Source organism: Cebus imitator, unplaced genomic scaffold (assembly GCF_001604975.1).
Source record: "Cebus imitator isolate Cc_AM_T3 unplaced genomic scaffold, Cebus_imitator-1.0 Scaffold147, whole genome shotgun sequence".
NCBI classification, from domain to species: domain Eukaryota; kingdom Metazoa; phylum Chordata; class Mammalia; order Primates; family Cebidae; genus Cebus; species Cebus imitator.
This window is the reverse complement of record NW_016107462.1, coordinates 2546042-2571090: the sequence shown is the minus strand read 5'-3', so window position 1 is coordinate 2571090 and position 25049 is coordinate 2546042. Positions and strand designations below refer to the sequence as shown.

General features: G+C 40.0%; 1 protein-coding gene across 3 annotated transcripts in view; it reads left to right on the top strand.

Moving 5' to 3' along the window:
- The window catches only part of TAFA4 (TAFA chemokine like family member 4), a 205219-nt gene that overhangs the window by 28582 nt on the left and 151588 nt on the right, over positions 1-25049 (top strand). For 2 of the 3 annotated variants that reach the window (XM_037743561.1, XM_017542766.2), the window contains exons 2-3: positions 18404-18539; positions 23204-23319. In XM_037743561.1, the coding sequence (XP_037599489.1) occupies positions 23205-23319 (115 nt within the window). In that variant the 5' untranslated portion in view covers positions 18404-18539; position 23204. The remainder of the gene's footprint in view (positions 1-18403; positions 18540-23203; positions 23320-25049) is intronic. The other variant, XM_037743562.1, reaches the window with a different exon arrangement.

The window sequence follows — 25049 nt, the reverse complement described above, 5'->3', positions numbered from 1 at the left end:
AAAACCATTCTGCAACAGTTTCCTGGTGCTTTCATGACTGGTGTATGGCTTATACAGCAGTCATTGCATCATCTGTCAGTTTTCTTTCCAACTTTCGAGAGAATTGATGGGTTATAGGTTAGGCTCCCATGGGGTGGAAGGAGGAAAGAGGGAGGAGGAAACTGTGATACTGCACAGCAAAGGTATCGTTTTACCACCTCTAAGGATGGAGATCCCTTAACCTTTTCTGTGCCGTGGGTCCCTTCAGAAGTTTGGTGAAGCCAGTGGATCCTGTCTCATAATGATGTTTTAAAACACATAAAACAGGGTGATGAAATAATCTGTACACCAAATCCCTGTGACACACAATCTAGCCATATCACAAACCTGTGCATATGCCTCTGAGTCTAAAATAAAAGTTAAAACCCCACATAAAACAAAATTCATTGGATTTCAAAGGAAGCCATTATATGAAAATGTAGTGATCAAAACATTAAAACATTTTATGATATAGAATATGTGTGCTTCTGAATTCATTTAACATGATCTTCAAGCAAGCCTATTAACTATATATAATTATGAGGTTGTTGATGGACACACATTTTGAGGTCTTGCTAATAAACTTTAATGAGATTTGAAAATACTTATGATTTCTATTTGTGGCCAAGTCATAGGAACTGCTAAATACCCATGTGGTTTGTTGCTGACATTTATAATTGAAGGAACTGATGAATTTCAAACAGAGGTTCATAAATGCTAAGACGTCATCTTTTTTCTCCCGTTTTTTTATGGACTCCTGATTCTGTGCAAGGACCCCAGGTTCAGAATCTCATTCTTGAGATTGGCAGTTGCTTTATAGCCTATGCTGAAGCTCCTGTTTTCTAGATGGGTGGGTGACCCTTTGCTCCAGCTTCTGACTACCAAGAGATGCTAGGAAGACATTGGTTGAGTAAAAGCATTGCCTAGCACTATGCCTGCCATTTTTACAGGACAGATATTGTTAATAAGAAGAGGGAGGGTGCTAGGATGCTTTCCTGAGTCCTGTCTGTGATTTTTTTTTTTTTTTTTTTTTTTTTTTTTTTTTTTTTTTTTTTCATCTATTATAGAAATGGCCATTGATTGGGAGAACCAATGATGTCTGAAATTACTTATTAGATTGAAAATACTTTGGAAAGTGATTTTACTAACTTGGTCTGTCAGGTTTTCTCAAGCAGGATCTGTTTGCTGATTGCTACTTTGCATAATGTTGTAGGATGAACAGGCCTGCTTTTTGTTTGGATGTCAGGTGTTTTTATGTCCGGTAAGGTTCTGGTTGTTTCTTATACCCATATACAAAAATATATACATATAAGGGAAACATGTTAGAAGAGAAAGACCAAAAGACAAGATTGTGACTAGAGTGTGCATACAAAATATGAATGAGACTGGACACGGTGGCTCATGCCTTTAATCCTAGCACTTTGGTAGCCTGTGGCAGGTGGATTGCTTGAGCCCAGGAATTCGAGACCAGCCTGGGATACATGGTGGAATCCTGCTTTACAAAAAATATAAAATTTGTCAGGCATGGTAGTATGTACTTGTAGTCCCAGCTATTCTGGAAGCTGAGATGGGAGGATCACTTGGGTTGTCGGAGTTGAAGGCTGCAGTGAGCCATGATCATGCCACTGCACTCCAGCCTGAGCAACAGAACAAGACCCTGTCTTGAAAAACATGTGAATGATATAGGTATTAGCTGAAAGAAAAAGATGGTATGGGTAAAAGAGACGGAAGAGAGAATGTATTGGTCATGGAATGCCCGCTGTGAGATCTTAGAAAGACAATGTTGCCTGATGGTTAAGAGGGCAGACTTTGGAACCTGGGTTCTGATTCCAGCTTGCCACTTGGTAGCTGACCTTGGGCAAATCACATCCCCTCTCTGCCTCCAAGTTTCCTTCTTTGTAAAATGGGGGTAATGATAGCAACTGCCTCAAAGTACATTAGAGGGGGTTAAATAAGTTAATGCATTGAAAGTTCTTATCGCAGAGGCAGACATTTATATAGGCTCCAGAAATGATGTTAGCTGCTGCTGTTATTAATTATAACAACTATTGTTAGTACAGGTGCAATTTACAGAGCCCTTCCCTGTACTATGCCTCATTTGAACAGTGGAGTGACCCAGGTAGTTATTTCCAAATCCATTTTCATATAAAGAGCTTGAGGTTCAGAGAGGTCTAATTATTTGCCCATTGAAAGGATGTAAAGAGTGAGGAAAGGATTTCAAGCCTTTGGGTGACAAGATCTGCCGTCATTCCAGTGTGTTCCACTGTGTTTGGTATCAGTCAAAGTCAGCTTTTGCAGTTTGTTTAAGATTTTACATAGAAAAAAAAATATTTTACAAATAGGGCTTATTCTTCAAGGATCTAGTGCTATTCAATATAACTTTCTGCAATAGTTGAAATAGATGTTCTAGAACTGTGCTGTCCAATTTGACAATATTTACCATATGGAGCTGTTAAGCACTTGATATGTGCTTCCTGGAACTGATGAGCTTGATTTTAAATTTTACTTAGTTCAATTTAAATTTAAATGGTCACATGTGGTTAGAAGCTACTAATTGGGTAGCATAGACAGAGTTTCCCTATGCCCAAGGCTTGGGCCTAAAGCCCAGCTCTACAACTAATTCAACTAATTAGCTTTGTAACTTTAGAAAGATAATTTCTAGAGGCTCATTTCTTCCTATCTATGAAATGGGCTAATTCTATTTAGATTAATACAGAACTCCAGCTAGGCCAAGCAAGGATGAGATTTATTTAAATTTTTTTAAAAGTAAAATAGCTATAGGAGTTCTTGATGAATTCAAGGGAAGGCACAAAGACGGGCCAAGGAACGTCTTGGAACTAAAAACAGAATGACCTTCAGGGGCCTGGATCATCCTCTTCTAGTCTCATTTCTGTTTTGTGTGCATCTGTGCCACTCTTGTCTCTGTGAAGTCTGGCTTTCCTTGTTCCCCCTGCATGGATGAGAGAAAGCTGGCCACCCCATACCTCCTAAATTTATGTATTTCTCCTTTGACAGCTCATCCTGGAATGATTAGCTGTTTCTCAATCTCAATTCTAAGTTGCAGGAAAAGGAATCTTCCCTTGGCTTGGCTTGAATTAGCCACGGATGGCTGAACTACATAGCAAACTATGCTTCCCTGCCCTTTCTCAGAAGGTTTGATGGGGGCTAGGATGTTCCTTAGTGAAAGCAGTAGCTGTGAATTGGGTCAATGTCTAGGAAAGTATCTTTGGTTAAAAATGTTGCTGTAAGGTGGAAACTGATTGAAAAACCAAGTTTATTGGGTAAAGGAAATGGGAAATCCTGATTAAGTTTAGGTTTTCAAATTCATTCACTGATTCAACAAGTATTTGTTGAGTGCTTTGTACTTGCTCTGTTAAGGGCTAGAGATGAGAAGCAATGCTGAGAGAAGAGGCCTGATCCTTGCCCTCATAGAGCTCCAGTCTGATAGGGAATTCTCATGTGTGTATAAAAATTCAGTTCTAAAGAGTACCAAGAAGAAAAAACTAAAATCTGGAACTTTAGCTAGTGAGTAGAGAGTGCTTCTTTGAGGTGGTAATATTTGCCCTGAGATATGAAGGATGAATAGGAGTTACCCAAGTGGAGGAGAGAGGAATGTGTCTGGCTCTGAACAGAAGGACTGCCGTGTGCAAACACCCTGTAGCAGGAAAGCCATAAAGAACTGGAAAAAGTTGAATAATACTGGAATTATATTGCTTCTGTTTCTTCTGGCCCCAGGTACCAAACATACGTTGAAATTAATGGTTTCCAGGCAGCTCTGTTTATTATTATTATTATTATTATTATTGAGACAGAGTCTCTCTCTGTCACCCAGGCTGAAGTGCAGTGGTATAATCTCGGCTCACTGCAGCCTCTGCCTCCTGGGTTCAAGTGATTCTCGTGTCTAAGCCTCCCCAATAAAGCTGGGATTACAGGTGCACGCCACCATGCCCAGCTGATTTTTTGTATTGTTTTTTAGTAGAGATGGGGTTTTGCCATGTTGGACAGGCTTATCTTTAACCCCTGAGCTCAGGCGATCAGCCCACCTCAGCCTCCCAAAGTGCCAGGATTATAGGCGTGTGCCACAATGCCCAGCCTATTATTTTAATTAAAGGTTAAATGTCTTTTAGGTGGCAAAAATAAATTTGCATTCCAGATATTCATTTTTATGTTATGCTGCATATTATGATGATCTTAGTTTTTATGTGCATTTCTTCTTTGAGGGATGAATAGTGCAGTTAATACCTTAGAAGAGAGGTCATTCTCCCTAGCCTCTTCTGTTTTTCTGCTTTAGAAGTTTCCTAAAGTATGTGGTACATCTCCTGTGTGTTGGAGTTATGGGATCATGACCTAGTATTTCCTTATATGGGCATGCTTGCTGCCAGGATGTTTCCCTGATGCCTGAACAAAGCCTTGATGAGTGAATTTGTGTTTGAAACTGTGGACTCAACATGGAAATTTCTTAGGACTCAAGTGCTGGTTGTAATGCATTATCAATGTGAGCTGCTGCTTTTTAAGATCCTGAATAAGAAGAATGGCTTCCTAAGCCTTTATCTGAGCCAGTGATGTCAAACCATGGAAGGGGTTTAAGAAGCCTTCTGTGAATGCCAAAACATTTTTTTGAAATGCGGAAAAAAAAAATCCAGGGTATATTATTGTCTGTGGAAAACCACTTTTGGTTATACAAGTGTGCCTGAGTTTTATCTTTAACTTTCGTATTATATTTTATTTAGCTGGCTATGTCTAAAATAATATTTCTACATGGAATACTAAAAATTATTAATGAGGTAGTTCTTTTTGGTACTAAAGCTTTAAGATCTGGTGTGTATTTTATACTTAGTATCTCAGTTTGGATGCTAAATTTTCATTGGAAATATTTTAAAGGTATTTAATTTATTTCATAAAGTTTACACATGAAAAGTAGATACGTGACTGAATTTATGTGTTGTATTTCTTACGCAACTACAGCCAGAGTTGGGAAGACTCCATCTTTAACAACTACATCTTCAAACCGAGAGATAGTCTGAGTTGGGCTTTCTGTAGTGTCCAAACTTCAGTCTTTAGAAGGTCTTGGCTTACCACTTACGACCCTACCTCAATTCCCCCTCTTGTTTTCTAAAGCTTTTTTTCTGGTCTACACTCCTTTTTCTTCCCGGATAGTGAAATATCCTAGCCTAGTTTGGAATCCTGGGTCTACCACTTATGTTGTATACTTGGGTAAGTAAATGGAATTACTTATTTTCTCCCTTGTTAAACAGAGATATAAACAAAACAAAACAAACTTCCTTATAGGGTTATTCTAAGGATTCAACAAGATGAGTGAAAAGGTGCTTGATTGGTCCAGTATTTGACCCAGAGTACACATCTGCTAAATTATTATTCATTTTTATTTATTTTTTTGAGATAGAGTCTCTCACTCTGTCACCTAGGCTGGAGCACCGTGGCATGATCTTGGCTCACTGTAACCTCTGCCTCCCAGGTTGAAGCCATTCTCCTGCCTCAGCTTCCCTACTAGCTGGGACTACAGGCACATGCCACTATGCCTGGATAATTTTTTGTATTTTTAGTAGAGATGGGTTTTCACCATGTTGGCCAGGCTGGTCTTGAACTCCTGATCTCAGGTGATCCTTCTGCCTTGGCCTCCCAAAGTGCTGGGATTATAGGTGTTAGCCACCACACCTGGCCCACATCAGCTAAATAGTTATCATGACAGCAGATTCTTTGATTCTCTTTCCTTGACTTAAACAGAATGGCAAAACAATCAGATATGACCTTCAACATTTTCTAGGGCCTGTGAATACTCTTCTGGATTCCTAGATCACACATAACATGTTGATTTTAATTTCAGATGAAGCGACTGGTTCTGAATTACTGCTGGTCAAGACTGACCTTTGCTCAAGCTGCAAAATGTGTCTTGTTGGGGTTCCTTCCCATCTTACCCCTTTTTCACCTTGTCCTCCTCCGGCTCTCCTGACTGCACTCACTTCCCTGTGCCACATGTCCTGGACCTTATTCCTCCCGTTCCTATTTACCTGAAACCAAACCTGACTGGTCCTTTATCCCATCCCCTCATACAACCTTGCTATCTACCAGGAAATCAGTGAATCCCAATGTGATCAGTTGCCTGTGACTCCCTGTGTTGTACTGTCTGGGAAACAATTTTAATTTGGAAAGAAAAGAATGCTTTCACTTGAGGTAACCATGTCGTGGGAAATTCTGAGTTTTGTTCTGGCAAGTAGGATGGGTAGAAAAAAAGGAGAGTCAATGAAGAGACTTTTAGGACAATCTGAATGTTGGACCTGTTACAGCATATGGTGTCTTGTCGATATATTCATTTATTTGTGTCTATCTTCATCAAAACAGATTTGAGAGTGCCTTTAAGAATAATCATTGAAATGAGAAATAAAAGGAAAAATAAGGTGTTTTTTTTTTTTTTTTTTTTTTTTTTTTTTTTTTTTTTTTTTTTTTTTTTTTTTTTTTTAGGCATTTTGGTCTCGTTGCCCAGAATGAAGTGCAATGGCTTGACCTTGGCTCACTGCAACCTCTGCCTCCAGGGTTCAAGCAGGTCTTCTCCCTCAGCCTCACAAGTAGCTGGAATTACAGACATGTACCACCATGCATGGCTAATTTTTGTATTTTTAGTAGAGACGGGATTTCACCATGTTGGTCAGGCTGGTTTCGAACTCCTGACCTCAGATGATCTGCTCTTCTCAGCCTCCCAAAGTACTGGGATTGCAGGGGCGGCCAAAAATAAGGATAATTAAGCATAAGATTAGCATATAAAAGGCATGGTAAAAGCTCCTGTTCATTTACTGAAGATGAACTGTCAATTTTGCTCTCAGCTTCCTAGTAGCCAAAGTAAAGAGTGAAAAACAATAGATTAGGCTGCGCGCAGTGGTTTATGCCTGTAATCCCCGCAGTTTGGGAGGCTGAGGTGGGTGACTCACTTGAGGTCATGAGTTTGAGACCAGACTGGCCAACATGGCAAAACCCCGTCTCTACTAAAAATACGAAAATTAGCCGGGCGTGGTGGTGCACGCCTATAGTCCTAACTACTCGGGAGGCTGAGGCCGAAGACACGCTTGAACCTGGGAGGCAGAGGTTGCAATGAGCTGAGATCACGCCACTATACTCCAGCCTGGGTGACAGACTGAGACTCTGTCTTAATAAAAAAACAAAAAAGCAATAGCTTGTATAAAGTACCGTTTCCGTAAGATAAAAACTAGTATTAATGAAATTTGAACCTTATAGGTAGTTCAGTAGTTTGCTCCCACTTGGAGTGTCTGCAATACCTAGCAGGGGTGTGAGAGGACGCTATTTAGAGGCCTGGCTTCATTGGTACGCTACTCCAGATAGCTGGCCAAATTCATTCTCTTGCACTTCTCCTCAAAACCTTAGTCTGTGTCACCAAGCAGCCAACAACGTGTTTTGCCACTTTTTCTTCTCTTGGGGCCATCTATGTCAGTATTTGTTGTCTGTCTTGCCCATAAGACAGACACCAGCTCTAGAGAGAGGTAAAAAACCAGTGGCATGCTGCAAGACTGGTAATAATGGTTTTCTACTTACTCACTGAAGCACTCATGCATTCACAGATTTGTTCAGAACCTGTTGTGTGCTCGGCACTACTTTTGGCTTTAGAAGATCAGTTTTTCTTGGGCTCTGTTTTACCGTCCTGCTCCAGGCCATCACCATCTCTTGCTTGGACCTCTGCAGGCATCTCCCTGTTTCCCATCCTGCCCCCACACCAGGGCATTCTCTACCCAGCAGCTGGAGGGCTGTAAACCATCTCCTGTTTCTCTCCTGCTTAAAGCTCCATACCACATTTGGAATAAAATTCTAACAGTACATGATGGCCTGCAAGTTTCTGTCTTGTCTGTCCCTGGGGACCTCTCTGCCATCACCTGCTACCTAACATTACCTCCTACCTCTCTTTGCCTTGCTTACTCCCCTCTGGTTGCCCTAGCTACCTCTCTGCTCCTGAACACACCAAGCTTATTTTAGATTCAGGCCCTTTGTACTGTCTCTTTACCTGGAATATGTTTCCCTTGGAAGGTCACATTATATAATTCACCATGATGTCACAGTCACCTCAGTGAGGCCAGGCCATCCCTGAACACCCAGTCCAAGTAGCTAACCTCTTTTCCTCCCAGCTCTGCTAGTCTCCATCACACTGTTAACTTGTGTTTTCCTGTAATGCTTCTCTCTGTCCACAGTTACCTCATTCCTGCTTGTTTACCTGTTTATCTCCCTATGCTATAATGTAAGCTCCAGGACACTGGGGACCTTGTCCACCCTCTGTGTCTGGTACCCAGCACAGGTTCTGGCACAGAAGAGTTGATTAAAAAAAAATCTTTGTTGAATGAATCATACAGAAGTGACCCAATGAACACAGAAATAAAACATGGAGGCTGTCCTAGCTCTTCTGTCTCACTTCCCAGTGTACAGCTAATTCCCCTCAGTCACCATATCTCCCTTCCTCTTTTCTCTAGATGAGTTTTGTGGTTTCCTTTAGTGGCTCTTCCTTTTCTCCCACCTAGTCAAAACAAAACACAACAAACCCACACACACATGCAGACCTTTCCCCTCAAAAAGAACAATAAAACCAAAAACAGCCAGGCACGGTGGCTCACACTTGTAATCCCAGCACTTTGGAGGCTGAGGTTGGTGGATCACCTGAGGTCAGGAGTTTGTGAGCAGCCTGGCCAACATGGCGAAACCTCGTCTCTAGTAAAAATATGAAAATTAGCTGGGCATGGTGGTGGGTATCTGTAATCCCAGCTACTTGGGAGGCTGAGGCAGGAGAATCGTTTGAACCAGGGAGGCAGATGTTGTGATGAACTGAGACCATGCCATTGCACTCCAGCCTGGGCAACAAGAGTCAAACTCCATCTCAAAAAATCCCTCCCAAAACAGAAAAACAACCAAAACAAAACAAAAAACACCCTCAAAGTCCTTTTTACTGCTTTCCATCTTTTCTTTTACTGTTCTGTGTTGTTGCCTCTTCCAGGAGGGTTTCCTGGATTACAGCAATCCCCAGTGATATTGCCCTTTTCCACATGGTTAAAGTCTTTGTTTTCATTATGCTAAAACACACTGCCAAATATTGAATGGCCTACTCTGTTGGCTGCCCCTTGTGGGGTTTTTTTTTTTTTTTCTTTTCCAGTTAGATTGTCACCTGTGAATTGACAATCAGTTTTCTTAATTTCCCCCAGCATGCTTTAGTATAGTGCCAGTAGCGAGCCTACTTTCAGTATACACAGGCTGGGTGTTTGAATATCTTTAAATAGCTCAGGACCTTTGATAGTTCACAGCATGGACTTCTGTTATAGAAGTCACAGGGCCGGGTGCGGTGGCTAGTGCCACTACTTTGGGAGGCTGAGGCAGGAGGATCGCTTTAGCCCAGGAGTTCGAGACCAGCCTGGGCAACATGGCAAAACCCTGTCTCTACTAAAAATACATAAAATGAGCCAGGCATGGGGGTGTGCGTCTATCGTCCCAGCTACCTGGGAAGCTGAGGTGGGAGGATCACCTGAGTCCCAGAGATCAAGGATGCAGTGACCCCTGATAGTGCCACTGCACTCCAACCCGGGTAACAGAGTGAGGCTCTGTCTCAAGAAAAAAAACAAAGAAGTAACAGAAAGAACCAACTAATGCTGAATCCCATTAAGCCTGCATTTATTATGTATAGTATTCCATAGAAAAAATTACCATTTCATTTAGACGCTGTCAGTATATTTTGATTTAACTTTTTCTTTTGGTAGTACTATTTAGTGTGATAGTGTTACTTAAATTATATCTTATGTTTATTTAAGGATAGTTAGAATTCTATTTATAAATATGGCTTTATTAAAAATTTAAACATGTAATTATTATAATAAAAACGTACATAGTGTAAACCAGTTAACATGTTAGCATGGTCAAAAGATTTCCTTTTTTGCCCACAGGAGGGCACCAATGTCAAACAAAAGATGAATTTAAGGTTGAAATGTAATACAGGGTTAGATTAAGCTTTTAAGAAGCATTTATCCTACTAACAGATTAGAATGGCCAATATTGTCTGCGATGGGCTTTGTCTTGCCATATAATTCACTCATGGCTGAATTTACTGTATATATATATGTCCCTGAGCTGTTTGTTAACAGTAGCTAATTCACACTGTATTTTTCCTGAAATGGTCCACGAGTCATTGTTACAGCTGGAAGGCACCTTGGAAGTCATCCAGTTAAACTCTATTTGTTTACAGATGAGGAATTTGGGAAGCATGGAGGTTAAATGACCATTCATTTGGGAGTGAAGCTAGGGCCTTACATTTATTCATTTATTAACAAAGCATTTAACTTCCATGGTATGCAAGGTATTACACTAGCAGTTGGGGTAGAAGAGAAATAAGACATTATTTCTCCCCTCAAGAACTTTACATTCTGGTTATAAGTAAATAGACTACCATTTACCCATAGCAATGATGATAGTATTAGAAGACCCATTAATTAATGTTTATGAAAATTTTTTATGTAGAAGATAGATCCTATCATGTAAAAACTTTTTGGATAAAATTCAAGTGCTTGGCAACTCGTAGATAGCCTCCGACATTTATGTTGGCTACTGATTATGTTAAATAAAATCCATAGAGACTGTTTTATTTGAAAAATGAGAAATGAGAGGAAAATTTCCAATTAAAAACTGGTCTAATTAAAAGAAATGAACCCTCTGCAGTAAGGATAATTGGGCCTTGAGAGATTTATGGCTAAACTGTCATTACGGTTTACATTTGTTCAGCCCTAGACCTGGGCAATTTCACCTGGACAACAAGCTGCGGAGCCATGCTGGGTGCTGCCAATTTTGGTGAGCTCATTTTATTATATGTAATTTGCCAGCTAAGTTTTATATATACTGTCTCTTAATTAACCATTATCACTTAGCAGTTAATGCTTTTGTACTTTTTACTTCATGGTCACTTGAAGGCTGGAGTTTTTCTTCATTAACAAAATGCGTAATTTGACCATAAATCCATTAGAAAGGAATACATCAGTGCCCTTAAGATGCTGTGTGGTTTTGAGGAATTCCTCAGTTCTTAAAATGACAGAGTGTAAACCTTACACAAACAGCATGTCTACTTATTTAAATCATCTCTGACTAGAAGAGCCCTTTTTAAAAATGGGAAAAGAATCTTATTTCTTTCTTTGGGCACATGTGCAGTTTTGTTACATGCATAGATGGCGTGGTGGTTAAGGCACGGCTTTTAGAGCATCCATTACCTGATTTATGTACATTGTACCCATTAGCTGATTTCTCATCCACCTTCTCCAACCTTCTCGCATTTCTAAAACAACTCTCTACCACCTGATTTAGATGAGATGGTATTGGTAACACTTGAAATTAAAATGCCATTTATAAAATTCTTTAATATTTAATAGACAGTTATTGTCTTTAATGGCTCATTTACAATATGCTTTAGCATGTTGTAAAATTGTTCAGTAGTAAATTCTTCACTGATGTTTTTAAGCAAGCAATAAAAAGCAATTTATGACATGTATATACCACAGATTGGTGGAAAAATATGGTTGCTTTAACATAAGACAAGGAACATTCCTTAAATACAAAGTAATGCCACATATGTGATAATTATAAATGATAGCTCAGTGGAGGTTCTGCCATGTGTCAGTGCTTGAAATATAGTCACATAAACGTTGGTAACCTATTAAGTACGTTTACTTTCACCAGCACACTCTTTAATATAAGAAGATCATTAATACCTGCCTTCTTTCAGGATATATTTGTCAAGAGAGAAGTTACATTTCTTTGTGTTGCTTTGGTGGAAAAGCCGTTTGCAGATTTCTGAAGACAATACAATGTGATTGTGTTATTTAAGCAACTGGAAATGGAAACATCTTTCCTCATTTCTGTGTGGAGAAATGATGAATAGTTTGATGTAGGCAAGTTCTGCTTCAGAATTTCTATTGATTATCGGAATGGAAAGACATTACTACTTTCCACTCATAAAACCCTCTAATTACCCCCCAAACCCAGGTTACTGATTTCTGAAACATTTTCGACTTCCATCATCATCTGTCTGTGTGGAAATTAGTATGGAAAAATGATTAACCACAATGTCTAAACTGTTCAGGGTGTCACCTCTTACATCATTAGCTGAAAAAATTATTCCTACATGTGCCCCGACACCCAACGGGCTGAGTACAGAAGGCACCAGGCTATCCCGGTAGATTCCAGCCTGGGAGGTCACTGATGGTGAGTCTGGAAATAGCTAATTATCCAAACCGCCTCACTCTGGAGGTGAGGCAAGATGTGCTTGGAGACTTCCCTGGTAAGCGGGCAGGCAGGAAAGGGCAGTGTGGTTTAGTAGCACTTGGGCTGTTTGTTTGTTATTAAGTAGATTCTGCTGCACTGTGTATTGTTGTAAAAATGCTTTTGAATTTGAATGTGTTAGGAGGTGAGTTTGAGTGGATGCACAAAAATCCATTTTTAACGTTTTGGTGCTTAATTCCTTCATAGAAATCAGCCGAAGTAATTTAGCCTCATGCATGATCTGGCTCTGGTATATCTTCACTGAAATGTTTTAGAGTTCTAGTCAGAAGTGCAGCTGTTTTCCATCTGGTTAAAAAAATGGTGGTGAAGGCACTCAAGCTGTATATAATTCTTGCATACTTGGTCTTAATTTGGGAAATGACATTAGCTAACCTTTAATAAATCAGTAGCAAATCAGAAGCCTGTGCCACTGTTTTTCACTAGCTTTTCAGAGATGAGGCAATATTTATTTAGGTATTAATGTAAACCATCATGGGCACAATTCCAGCATCTGCTAACAAATTCAGTCCAATTGTCTACGCAAATTCAGCCACAGATAGAATTTTTAATGTCAGATTGATGACCAATGTCTTCAAGTCCTGAAGAAAGACAGATTTATTCTCCTCCTGTTTACTAAAGCATGAAAAGGGACTGATATTTTTTGGAGATAATTTTACTAGAACTGAAACTGTAAGTACCTTGGTACCAGACAGCGTAAATTAGAATCTTGGCTCAGCCACGTACTAGCTTAGTGAGCTTGGACAAGACACTTCTTCCTATGCCATATTGTGACGTAAATAAACCCTTCTTTTTAAGTGAGTGTATATTTTAAAATGACTAACAAGTACATGGTTCCTAGCAGGCGCTGTGTAAGTGTTTTTAAAACAAAAACAAATAAACCTCCTCTGGAGGCTTGGGTGGATGCTCAGAGAGTTGAATTAACCAGAACATTCAAGCTTTCAACTCTCCTTATTGTTTAGAATTGGCAGTAAGTTCTCAGTCATTTTAGTATATTTTATAAACTGAAGCCTTTTAAGTACGTATGTAATGTCTTACTTTGGTATCATTTCCAACTTAATGAAAAGTTCAAAGAATAGTACAGAGAATCCCATATACCCTGTGCCCTGATTCACCAATTGTTTACCTTTTACTTATTTTTGCATTCATTCATCCCCTCTCTCTTCTCTTTCTCATTCGCTCTATCCTGCTCTTCTCTCTCTCTTTCCTTTTGCCTTCTTCCCGCCCATGTTTTCTTAAAGTCATTTGAAAATAAATGGGAGGCATTTGTCCCTTTATTCTTAAATATTTCAGGGTCTATTTAATAGCAAGGGCATTTTCTTTCTTACCTACAGTATGAGAATCAAAATCAGGAAATTTAATGTTGTAGAACACTGTAATGCAATTTGCAGGCTATATTCAGATACTGTTGCTTTTCTCAATTATGGCCTTTATGGGCTACATATATGTGTTCTTGCTTTTGTGTGGATGTACAGTTCATTCTGAGAATGACTGTTTTTCCTGGTCCAAGATCCAATGTAAGATCGCCGTTGCATTTGGCTGCCATGTTTCTTGCCTTTATTTGAGACAATTCTCATGTTTAGTTTTATTTGTCTTTCATGACCTTGATACTCTTTAAGAATACAGAGAAATTACGTTGCAGGTGTTTCTCAAATTTGAGTTCATTTGATTTTCCTCATGATTAGATCCAGGTTTAAGGTCACTGTGTTTTTCAATTTTAAGAGGAACTGGTATTTCATCATCATATAGATTTTGAGTGGGAAGATGGGGGGAATATGATGCCCTGCAAATTCGCATGTGGAGTGAGGGGGGTTTTCAGACAGAAGAGGTATTCTGAAGGTGCTCATCTACAAGTGAATGACTATATTCTAGAAAGAATAGTTCTTTGGGGGATTTTACCTCACTGATAATGGAGGCAAGAAGATAAAGTGAAGAGGAGGGCACAGCCTCTCTATTTTCCTTGATAAGAAATCAAGTGTAGGTAAAATTCTTTCTTGTGTAACATGGAAATAAATTAAACATCTGAAGAATGGTCTCTTCTGCCTGGGAACCTCAAAGTTTCTTGGTGTCAAGAGACATAAATAGGCTTTCTGCTCTTTTGTAGTAAATCAGTGACTGTCTCTATATAATACCCACACATCAGGCAGAAGATGAAAAATGCAGCCCAGCATCCACCATCTTTTTAGTTCATTCCAAGAATGACCAGACGTGATCTAAAAAAGTTTTTTTAGTCTAGATATGGGCAATGTCTTTCATCACTGAGAGCACTGAGACTCTTTAAAAACAAATGACTTTTGAAGCAGACTGATAGATAGGACTGTATTATAGTTGGGAACAACAGAGGAATGAAATGATTGCAAATAAATGCTGTTTTTTTTTTTGATGCCATGCACAAAATTATTGATCTTTAATATACTGAAGTTTAGAAGTGACACAGTTTGGTTTAAATGTCCCCTCCAAAACTCATGTTGAAATTTAATTGTCATTGTGATGATATTAAGAGGTAGGATCATAAGAGGTGGATTAGGTCATGAGGCTTCCACCCTCATGAATAGATTAATGTCATTATCTTGGGGGCTGTGTTCTTTATTGTGAGAGTGGATTGTCATAAAAGCAAGTTGAGTCCTTTCTTGCTCTCTTGAATAGTCTTCCCCTTCCATCTTCTGCCATGGGGTAATGCAGCAAGAAGGCCCTCACCAGATGCTGGTACTTTCATATTAGACTTCCCAGTTCTAGAACTATGAGAAATAGATTTTTTTCTTTATAAATTATCCAGTTTCAGGTATTCCATTATAGTAGAAGAAAACAGACAAAGGCAAAAAATTGGTACAGAGAGTGGGGTTATTTGTTATTGCTATAACAAATACTTGAAAATGTGGAAGGAGCTTTGGAGCTGGGTAATGGGTAGAGGCTGGAACAGTTTTGAAGTAAATGCTGAAAAAATACTGTATTGCTGTGAATGGAGTGTTAAGGGTAGTTCTGGTGAGGCCTCAGAGGAGAGAAGAGAATAGCTGTAGGAAAAGTCTGAGACTTCTTAGAGATCATTTAAGAGGTTGTGATCAGAATGTCGTTGGAGATATGGATGGTAAAGGCTATTCTGATGAGGTCTCAAGCAGAAACGAGAAACATGGTATTGGAAACCAGAGTAGACAATCCTTGTTTTAACATGGTGAAGAATTTGGCTGAATTGTGTCCATGCCCTAGGGTTTTATAGAAGATGGAATTTAAGGGCAGTGATCTAGCATACGTGGCAGGAGAGTGTTCAAGGTGCTGCATGGCTTCTTTGGGTGCTCACAGTAAAATGAGTGAATAGAAAAAATATTTAAAGACAGAATTCATAAGTAAAGGGGAAGCATAACAGAAAGCTTTGGAAGACTCTCTGCCTGGCCATGTAAAGAATAAAACACCACATTTGGGAGAAAATACTAAGGGTGTGGTCAGGCACCCATTTGCTAAAGAGATTAATACAGCTAGAATGGAGACAGGTGCAGTTTAAGACAATGAGAGAATTACCCTGACAATATTCCACAGACCTTTCAGGCAACCTAGGACCTTGAGGGCAAGATTTCCAAAGCGGTACCTGCGGGACCTCAGCATTCACTGCCCTACGCAGCCTTGGAATTCTGTTCCCCAAATTCCAATGCAGGACCCATCAGGCAGGCCCAGGTATAGCTAGTGCCAGAGCTTCAGAGGGCACAAGTGGTGTGCCTTGGTGGCGTCCACATGGTGCTGATCCTGTGGAAGTACAGAATGTGTGAGCCTTGGAGCCATGGCCACCTCTACATAGATTTCAAAGGATGTATCAGACAGTCTGGAGGTCCTGGCAGAAACTCATTACAAGGGAGGAGCTACCACAGAGAGCAGTACTAGGGGGCACTGTTAAGGTGGAGCTGTGAGAGTGAGACTACCTCAGAGACTCCTGAAATGTAGAGCTGCTGGCGTACCACTCCAGCCTCGGAGAGCTGTGGGCACAAGACACCAACCCAAGACAGCTGCTGAGTGGACGAGGTCCAGCCAAGCCATGGGGGCATGGCTGCCGAAGGCATTGGTAACCTGATTTCTGCTGTAGCATGTCCTGTATGCAGGGCATATGGAGCCAGAGGACATTATTCTCCAGCTTGAAGACTTAATGTTGTTTTCCCTGTTGGGTTTTGGACATAGTGGGAACCAGTTACTTCTTTCATTTTCGTATTTCTCCCTTTTGGAATGGGAATGTCTGTTTTATGCCTGTTTCATCATTGTGTTTTGGAAGTAGATAACTTGTTTTGATTATATAGGCTCACAGCTGGAGGACATTTGAGGTGGGATGAATCATGCCTTGAGTCTCATATCTGATTTAGATGGAACTCTGGACTTTGGGCTTTTGAATTGATGCTTTTGGGCTATTTAGGCGGAATGAATATATTTTATATGTGAGAAGAACATGAGTTTCGGGAGGCCAGAGGTGGAATGTTATGGCTTGAATGTGCCTTTCAAAACTTGTGTTGAAATTTAATTGCCTTTTTGATATTGGACTTCCCAGCCTCCAGAACTGTGAGAAATAAATTTCTTTCTAAATGACCCAATTTCTGTTCTGTTATAGCAGCAGAAAATGGACTAAGACATGAGAAGAAAGAGTTAATTCTTTCAAGCTAATGCCTAAGGTACACTCTGGGAAAATACGACTGAATGAGTTACGGCTCAGCCTAAAATTAAACTCCTGGCTCCTTGAATGGCATATGAACTATTAGATCGCATTACTTTCCACTGATGGATCTATTTTTTTAATGAATTGAAAAAAGAATACCCAGTGGTTCCTTTTGTGTGAAGAAAACAAGATAAATATTAGCCAGGAAAGGTCATTTTGGTTTCCAATATGTGGGAAGTTCATTATGATGGGTTCTGATAAATTGTATTGTGTAGTTCTTTCTGATAGCAGAAGGTCACATCGTGCCCTTGGGTGGACATAAGAACAAACATACTTAATAAAGTTGGAGGATTTGGCAGATGAACATTTTCAAGTTGTTTTTTTTCTGAGCAACTCATACTTATACAGTTATTTAAAGCCATTTCCCTCATGTTGAACTAATTACTCAAGGCCCATACCCTCTTATATGAAGCCCAAAGTGGTGAGTCTTCAAATTTATCACCGAAAGTGTTCTTTAATCAAACTTGTGGAATTATCTTCCGGCTATCTAAGAGAAAAACCTCAGTTGTGCTTGGTGGTGGATTCTTAACTGGTTCTACAGGATTCTAAAGTAATTAGACTGTGTTTCAAAAATCATTTTTATGTTATATTTGCAACTTGAATATATATTAATGCATATCATTATTTTTCTCTGATCTCCACCACAGGGAGAGATGTATTTAACTTAGCATCATTACAAATGGTATAGTTTCATGTTCTGTTTTTTCCTCAAGATGTCTTTGCTTTAGGACCATCGGAGTCCTTTTACAAATGTGTTCACTAAGTAGAATTTTTTTTTTTAGGTTTGTGCATTGAGGGAGTGTCAATTGCAGTATTCACAAGTGTTCTCTATATTTTGGTATGGTGGATTATATTGGAAAATACTTTTTCACTTGGTGTCCTATTAACATTTTTTCAAAAAGCAACCTTGTAGATTGTCTAGCATCATATTCAGGCTTATGCCACACAAACCTAAGACTTCAGAGCTTTATGCTGGCTTTTCCACTGCTCTATGGGCGTGGGCAAATTGCATGTCTTGGGAAGTTGTTATCTCCAACTTCCAGTTTTGTCCAATGGTCAACGAAATGGGAAAGTGAAATTGATGCATTTCAAATGATTTGGGGCCCTCTGTTACATTTTGAATACCCTTCCCATTGCAGGAAGTTCTTTAAAACTATATTGTGTTAACTAATATGTGGCTAGTTAATGACTGTAGAATTTTCTATCTTTTCCTTCCTAATATTAGGACACCTCACAACTATGGATATGTTTGGCTGCCTGCCATTTGCCTGAAACTGCAGGTGTCATGGTAAAGACCATTATTTTGCTCCTGGAAATTAGTTTCATTTTAACATTAAAATGCTAATTGATTCCCTTTTTTTTTTGGCTTTTTTAACATAGGTCTTCTAAGCTATGATAATTTTTTGGAACGGCAGAAATGATTAGTTCTAGCTACAGATGGGAATTTGGAGTCACTCTGAAATACATCCTGGAATAATTGTGTTTGACTGGAACCAAATCTTACGAAGTCTCCAAGGTAAGATTATTTTAATGTTCACCTAGAGATAATATCTTTACAAAGTATTGAGAATTTTAGCAAAACTGAGTATCCTGGAGTTGAAGATTTTTTTTTTTGAAGCCTGCTTTTACATAGAATTTTTAGGAATTTGACGAAATGTTGATCTTTTCATTTTAACTTTCACTTGTGAAAGAAATTATTTCAGTTTGCAAAACAGTACTTTGGTTTATTCAGTAGAGGAAAAGATGAGGAAATATAAATCTATTGCTGAATAGCTTTCTGACCCCACCCCTACCACCCTGCCTGGCATTTCTCTAGAGGAATGTTTGTTGAGCTATTGTTAAGAGAATACTTGTTTTAGGGACTGGGAACTTGTTGCTACTCATCCAGCAACTCGTTATGTAGAATTATCCATTTAAGAAGAAGATGGATTAGGGATCATTGCCTGGGATTTGGAATGTCTGCTTTTGAGACTTTTGATTTCAGTGGTTTGTTGTTGGAATCCAACCAGGAAAACAGAAATCATTCTGCTGGTTTTTTCACTGCTCCGTGAGGTTGGGTAAATTGCATGTCCTGGGAATGCGTTATCTCCACCTTCCGTTTTTGTCCAATGGAAAGTGAATTTTGGAGACTGGTTATACATATGATGGGAGAGTCTGGGAAACTGAGCAGAAGCCACACAGGAAACCACTGCATGCCCCGGCTGGGGATCATGGAAGTAGTCCATGGGGAAGCAGTGCTAGAAGAAGGGAACTAGACTGGAAGCTGCAACCATAGTGGGCCCTTCTGTCCGGAACTGGAGCCATGGTGGAGAAATGGCCAATCCACAGATCCTGCCAAAGACAGAGAAGGCAGGGAGAGATGTCCTTGCCTATCCCTTTTCGCATTCTCCAGACTCCAGCTGTTGTCTTTCCTTGACTGAACCCAGCCAGTAGCCAGCTAACCTGTGAGCCTGGGAAATGCAGCCTAGAGGACCCTCCAGTCTTTAGTTCAGGGAAAAGGGGAAGAATGGATCTGAAGGCACAACAGGCCCAGACTGTCACATAATTCATATATTTAAAATAAATTTTTGTTTATTTTTCATTTTATAATATCACTTTCCTTACTGAAAAATGTTCCATCTCATGGCTGTGTCATATTTTGTTTAACCAGTCTCATACTGTTAAACACTTGGATCATTTTTCTCTGTTCCTCCCTCTGTTCCTCTGTCCCTCTGTCCCTCTGTCCCTCCGTCCCTCCGTCCCTGCCTCCCTGCCTTTTTTTGAGACAGGGTCTCACTCTTTGCTCAGGCTGGAGTGTGCTGGTACAATCATAGCTCATTCCTGCCTTGAATTCCTGGCCTCAAGCAATACTTCCACCTCAGTTTCCCATTGTGCTGGGATTACAGTCATGAGCCACCATGCATGGCCAGATCATTTTCAGTAGTATAAACAATAAAAAGGGCCCATACATTGCTTGTTATTTCTTTTTTTTTTTTTTTTTTCTTTTGGGACGGAGTTTCGCTCTTGTTACCCAGGCTGGGGTGCAATGGCGCGATCTCGGCTCACCGCAACCTCCGCCTCCTGGGTTCAGGCAATTCTCCTGCCTCAGCCTCCTGAGTAGCTGGGATTACAGGCACGCGCCACCATGCTCAGCTAATTTTTTGTATTTTTAGTAGAGATGGGGTTTCACTGTGTTAACCAGGATGGTCTCGATCTCTTGACCTCGTGATCCACCCACCTCGGCCTCCCAAAGTGCTGGGATTACAGGCTTGAGCCACCATGCCCGGCTGCTTGTTATTTCTTTAGGGTTACATCCTATAAGTGATCTGCTAGGTTGAAGGATATGAACATTGTGGACATTTGACACATATGATCAAATTATCTATCAGTTTATGGTTTTGACAAGTTAAACCTTTTCTCTTTGTATTAGAGATATTTCATTCAGTTATTGCCAATAGTGGGACATTATTTTAAATATTTGAATTGCTTTCCTTTGAGTGTGGGTGGAATTGTGGTTATGATGAGATTCACATCTTTGATTAAATTACACCTGTAAGGCAGAGATGAAGGGATTTCACCAGTGTTTTTAAGGTCCCACATACACTGACTTTTAGTTAATCAAAAGAAAGATTATCCTGGGTGGGACTGACCCAATCAGGTAAGCCCTAAAAAGGGACTGAGCCTTTCCTGGAAGAAGAAATTCAAACTATGAAGGAGCATATGCAGGGGGCATGTGGCAAAGATGTGGCAAAACCTGGAGAGCAGGTCCTGGCTGATAGCAAGAATACAGGGCCCTCAGTCAGAGAGTCCCTAGAAAATGGCTTGTGCCAACAACCTGAGAGCACTTGGAAGTGATCCTTCACCAGTTGAGCCTCCAGATGAGGACACTCCCAGCTGATACCTTGATTTTAGCCTGTGAGTTTCTGAGCAGAGGACCCAGCCAGAACATGACAAACTCCTGACTTACAGAAACTATGAGATAATATATTGGTGTTTCAAACTTCTCCCATCCAAGCACTAACTAGACCTGACCCTTCTTAGCTTCTGAGGTCAGATGAGATTGGGTGGTTGAGGGTAGTATGGGTATAGATTGTCGTTTTAAACTTCTAAGTTTGGTAATTTGCTTCAGACATTCCTAGCATTCCAAAGTTACACAGAAACATGGAGCTGCTCTGCTTTTAAGGGCCTTTAGTTTCTTAAAGCATGCCTTCCATCTCCCCTACCTCCAAGTACACACGTGAAGGGGACATAAACTCTAGAAGCAGCTTGAAAGGTGGCAAAGAAAATAATATGTGGACTTCCATGAGTTTGAGTTGCTATTATCAGTCATATAATTTGGGGGAAGCCCAGAGGCTCAAATTCCCATATTTGATGATTTAAAAAAAAATGCAACACCCTTTCTCACACATAATGTTTTAAAATTCCAGTTGTTACCCCAGTGTCAGCTATTGATCTAGTTGTTACAAAGGCTTATTTCTCTTGCCCAAGGATCAGAAGTTCACATGGCCACATGTGAATGAGTCAGGCTGGCTGGGCCTAAGGTACTGGCTTGAGGGAGGGACTGTGGAGACCTGTCTAGGGGCAGGTGCGACCACCCCCGTCTGTTACTCCCATGTGGAAATGTGAGCCCAGGGATGTCAGGAATAATTTTTCAAGAGAATCTGGATTCTGATGTGCAAACTGGACATTTTATGTGTTGGCAACCAATTCAATTTATTTTTAAAAAAGGCACAGATCAAACAAAACACATTTACAATCTGGATCAGGTACCCTGACTTCCAATTTGTCATCATTAGCGGCCCCAAAAGGGAAAATTTCAAGGCATCACATAAATGAAGGATTAGTTTTATATTGCTGCATTGCAAATTACCCAACAAAGCAGTTTAAAACCATTTTGAAACAGTTTAAAGGGGCAAAAAGAAGCCAAGGCTTTGTGTTACCTTTAACATCAAATTCTTTAAAGATGATGGCTTGGCTGATTAAAAGGAGACTGAGTCCCAAATCAATAAGCAATATGCCCTTTATCAAGGTCTATTTGACTGAATTGTGAGAAGTTGCGGGAGAGAAGGCTGGCAGCAGAACCTGTGTGTGCCTGGGAGCGTGGTGTGGGCATGGAGTTCCTCTGAGGCTTTGATGTGTTTTCCCTGCAGCAGGGAACCAGGACTTTGGTAGAAGCATTGCTACGTTTCTGGCAGCTAGAGATGCCTCTTTAGAGGACTTCCTTAGGAGCCTTGCCTATAGTATGATGCAGGCAAGAGGCCAAACTCAGGTGCCCAAGGCCAAGAATCCAAACCCATGTTTTTATTGTGGGCCCATAACTGTGTGTACATTTGCATATATTAAAAGGGGGTTTCTCTGATCCTTTGTGGTAATAATGGATGCCATGAGGCATGTGTGAGGCAGAACCTAGTCTCACTAGAATTTCAGGTGCCAAATGCAGTGACTTTTGCTTGAAATGTTAATTTTAAAAAAGCAAACGCCAAAAGTTCATCAAGTTCTATTTACTTAATTCCCTTATGATGTTAGAAAAAAGGGCAGAAAATTAGGCAGTTGGGAATAATGATTTTGTATTTACTCTTTTATTTTAGAATAGAACATGCAACTATAATGTGAACTGAATTGTCTGAGCAACTGTTTTGATACTGTCCATCATAGGAAGTTAAATTTATTTTATATTCACCTGGATTTGCCCGTACTCCTCTCCAAATCTTGATACTGGTTTAGTCAACTGTGAATCTAGTCTTTCGGACCAGAAATCCTTTGTATACAGTCAGAGAAACCAGGAGAAAGTTCTTGGACTACCTGTGCAAAATCTCCGTGGATTCTTTAAGATCTAGAAACCATATATATTTTATTTGCATCTAGCCCTAAGTATGTTGCTTTTACATCTCATGGCATAAAATAGAATAAAATCCCCATGCTCTATTAGGGCAACTCGAGCACAACTTGGGGATTGATAAATGAGCTTCTCACTGATGCATAGTGCTAACTTGGAAAACTCTTAATTATCAAAGGTGTTTATTGAAAATTTAGTTAATGCTCAGTGCAAATAAGGTTTGATTGGTCTTCTGTTTTCTTGGGAGAAAGGAAGTCTAGCTCCAGGGATCTGCCCCTGCTCTCTCCCGCCTTCCTAGGATGGTGCTTGCCAGGGAGCCTGGCCTTCCTCAACCCTCACTGACTCCAGCCCTGCTTTTCCTCCAGGATGAGAGTCTGTGCTAAGTCAGTGTTGCTGCCGCACTGGCTCTTTCTAGCCTACGTGTTAATGGTGTGCTGTAAGCTGATGTCTGCCTCAAGCCAGCACCTCCGGGGACATACAGGTAAGTCCTTTAAGCTCATTATGCACTGCTGAGATCAATTAATAAAACCCCTCCAAATGTTAGAGTCCACATTTTGGACACAGGTAACTGATGAGAGCTTCTGATGGTGTGTAAATAACTAGGGGAAGCATGAAATATGGTGGTGTAACACAGTTTAATGGTTTAGTGCGTAAAGAGTTTTTAAAAAATATTTTTCAGGCTTTTAAAAGCTTTTATTTTCTTGGACACACTTTTATTTTTATAGCACTTTTTCTCAAGGAATCCCAGAAAACCAGCAGCAATTTGTGTGGTTGGTGTGTCTGTGTGTGTGTGTGTGTGTGTGTGTGTGTGTACATGTCAGTCCATCTGTCTGTCTGACCATCCATCCACACACTCCTATGCTTCCTCAGAAGTAGAACATCTTTATGATAAACTTCAATTAACACTTACAGGGCCTTAGTGAAGGGAACAGTCATATAATTTAAGACCTTTTTTAGATACATGGAGAAAATAGGTTACGTGATCTTTTTAAAAAGAAGACTGAAAGAAAAATCTGTGGTAAATTTCATAAGGGACTTAAAATGGGGGTTGTTAAAAGATTTAGAGGCAATCATTCTGATAACTTCTAGTGAAACTCTTATCTGTGTATTGCTGATTTTTAAAGGTGAGATCAAAACCATCAGCTACAGATCGGTTTGTGTTTTTTTGTGTTTCTGTCCTTTCTTTCCTGCATCAACATTTAAAGTGACACAGTGGAAACTCCCCAGTGAATTGTGTTTTCCTGAATAATTCATATTTGTCAATGGACTTGTTGTGAATTAATTTACTCTCTCAGCTGTGGTAATCTGAGGCATGGCAGTGCCAGAAATGTTTTGACTTCTTTGAGGAAGAGTGATGCCTAAACCCCAAATCACGTATGGGTCAGAATTATAAATTCTCTCTCCAAAGGTCTTTGCATGGAAAGTTCATGAGATATTCTTGCCATTAATATATAACATGTCATACTTTCCACTTTGTTATTCTGATATTTTAAGGTTAGTTATAATTTTAGGCTCAAGATAATTTTCAAAATCTAATACAACTCAATTTTCCCTCCTCCAGTGACAGTTCCAAGAAGATGAGAAAAATAATGATTGAAGTTGTAGCAAATTAGCATAAAATCAATACTATCTGGCTGCTGCGAAGTACACACAGCTAGTTGGTCGTTGTGCTATGCCTCTTTTTATGAGTTTGTTCACGAGGGTAGTGTCTGAGGTCCTCAATCTTACCTGTTTAATACAGATAAGATTACTACACTGTTTTCCTGACTGGAGTTTAAGAGCCAGGCTAGTCGACAGGCAAAGCATTTCAGTGAGATGACCACCCACTCCCATTCATGCTGTAAATTTTCTCTAATAATCTTGCCATGTCCATGTGGCAGTTTTGTCCCAATGTAGTGCTCAGCTGATGGAGAACTCAGGATCACCAGAAATAACTGAGGCAGTGCACTGAGATCCTGAGAAACTCTGGTTAGATTTTCACTCCACTACGGGTGTTTTACAGTGGGAGCAAGTTGCAGAGAGTTAACTGCAGAAGGCTGTGTGTGAGTGTCCAGAAAGGCTCCCAGCACGGTCCCATGGGCTTTGTGGTTAGTACTGGCCAATTAAAGAAATGGTGGCACTAGGAACCCCTCGTTAGAAGTTTGATGCTTTTTATGGCTTGGATTAGAAGAGTGGCTTGTTGATTGTTATGTGTAAACAAGGAGACATTTT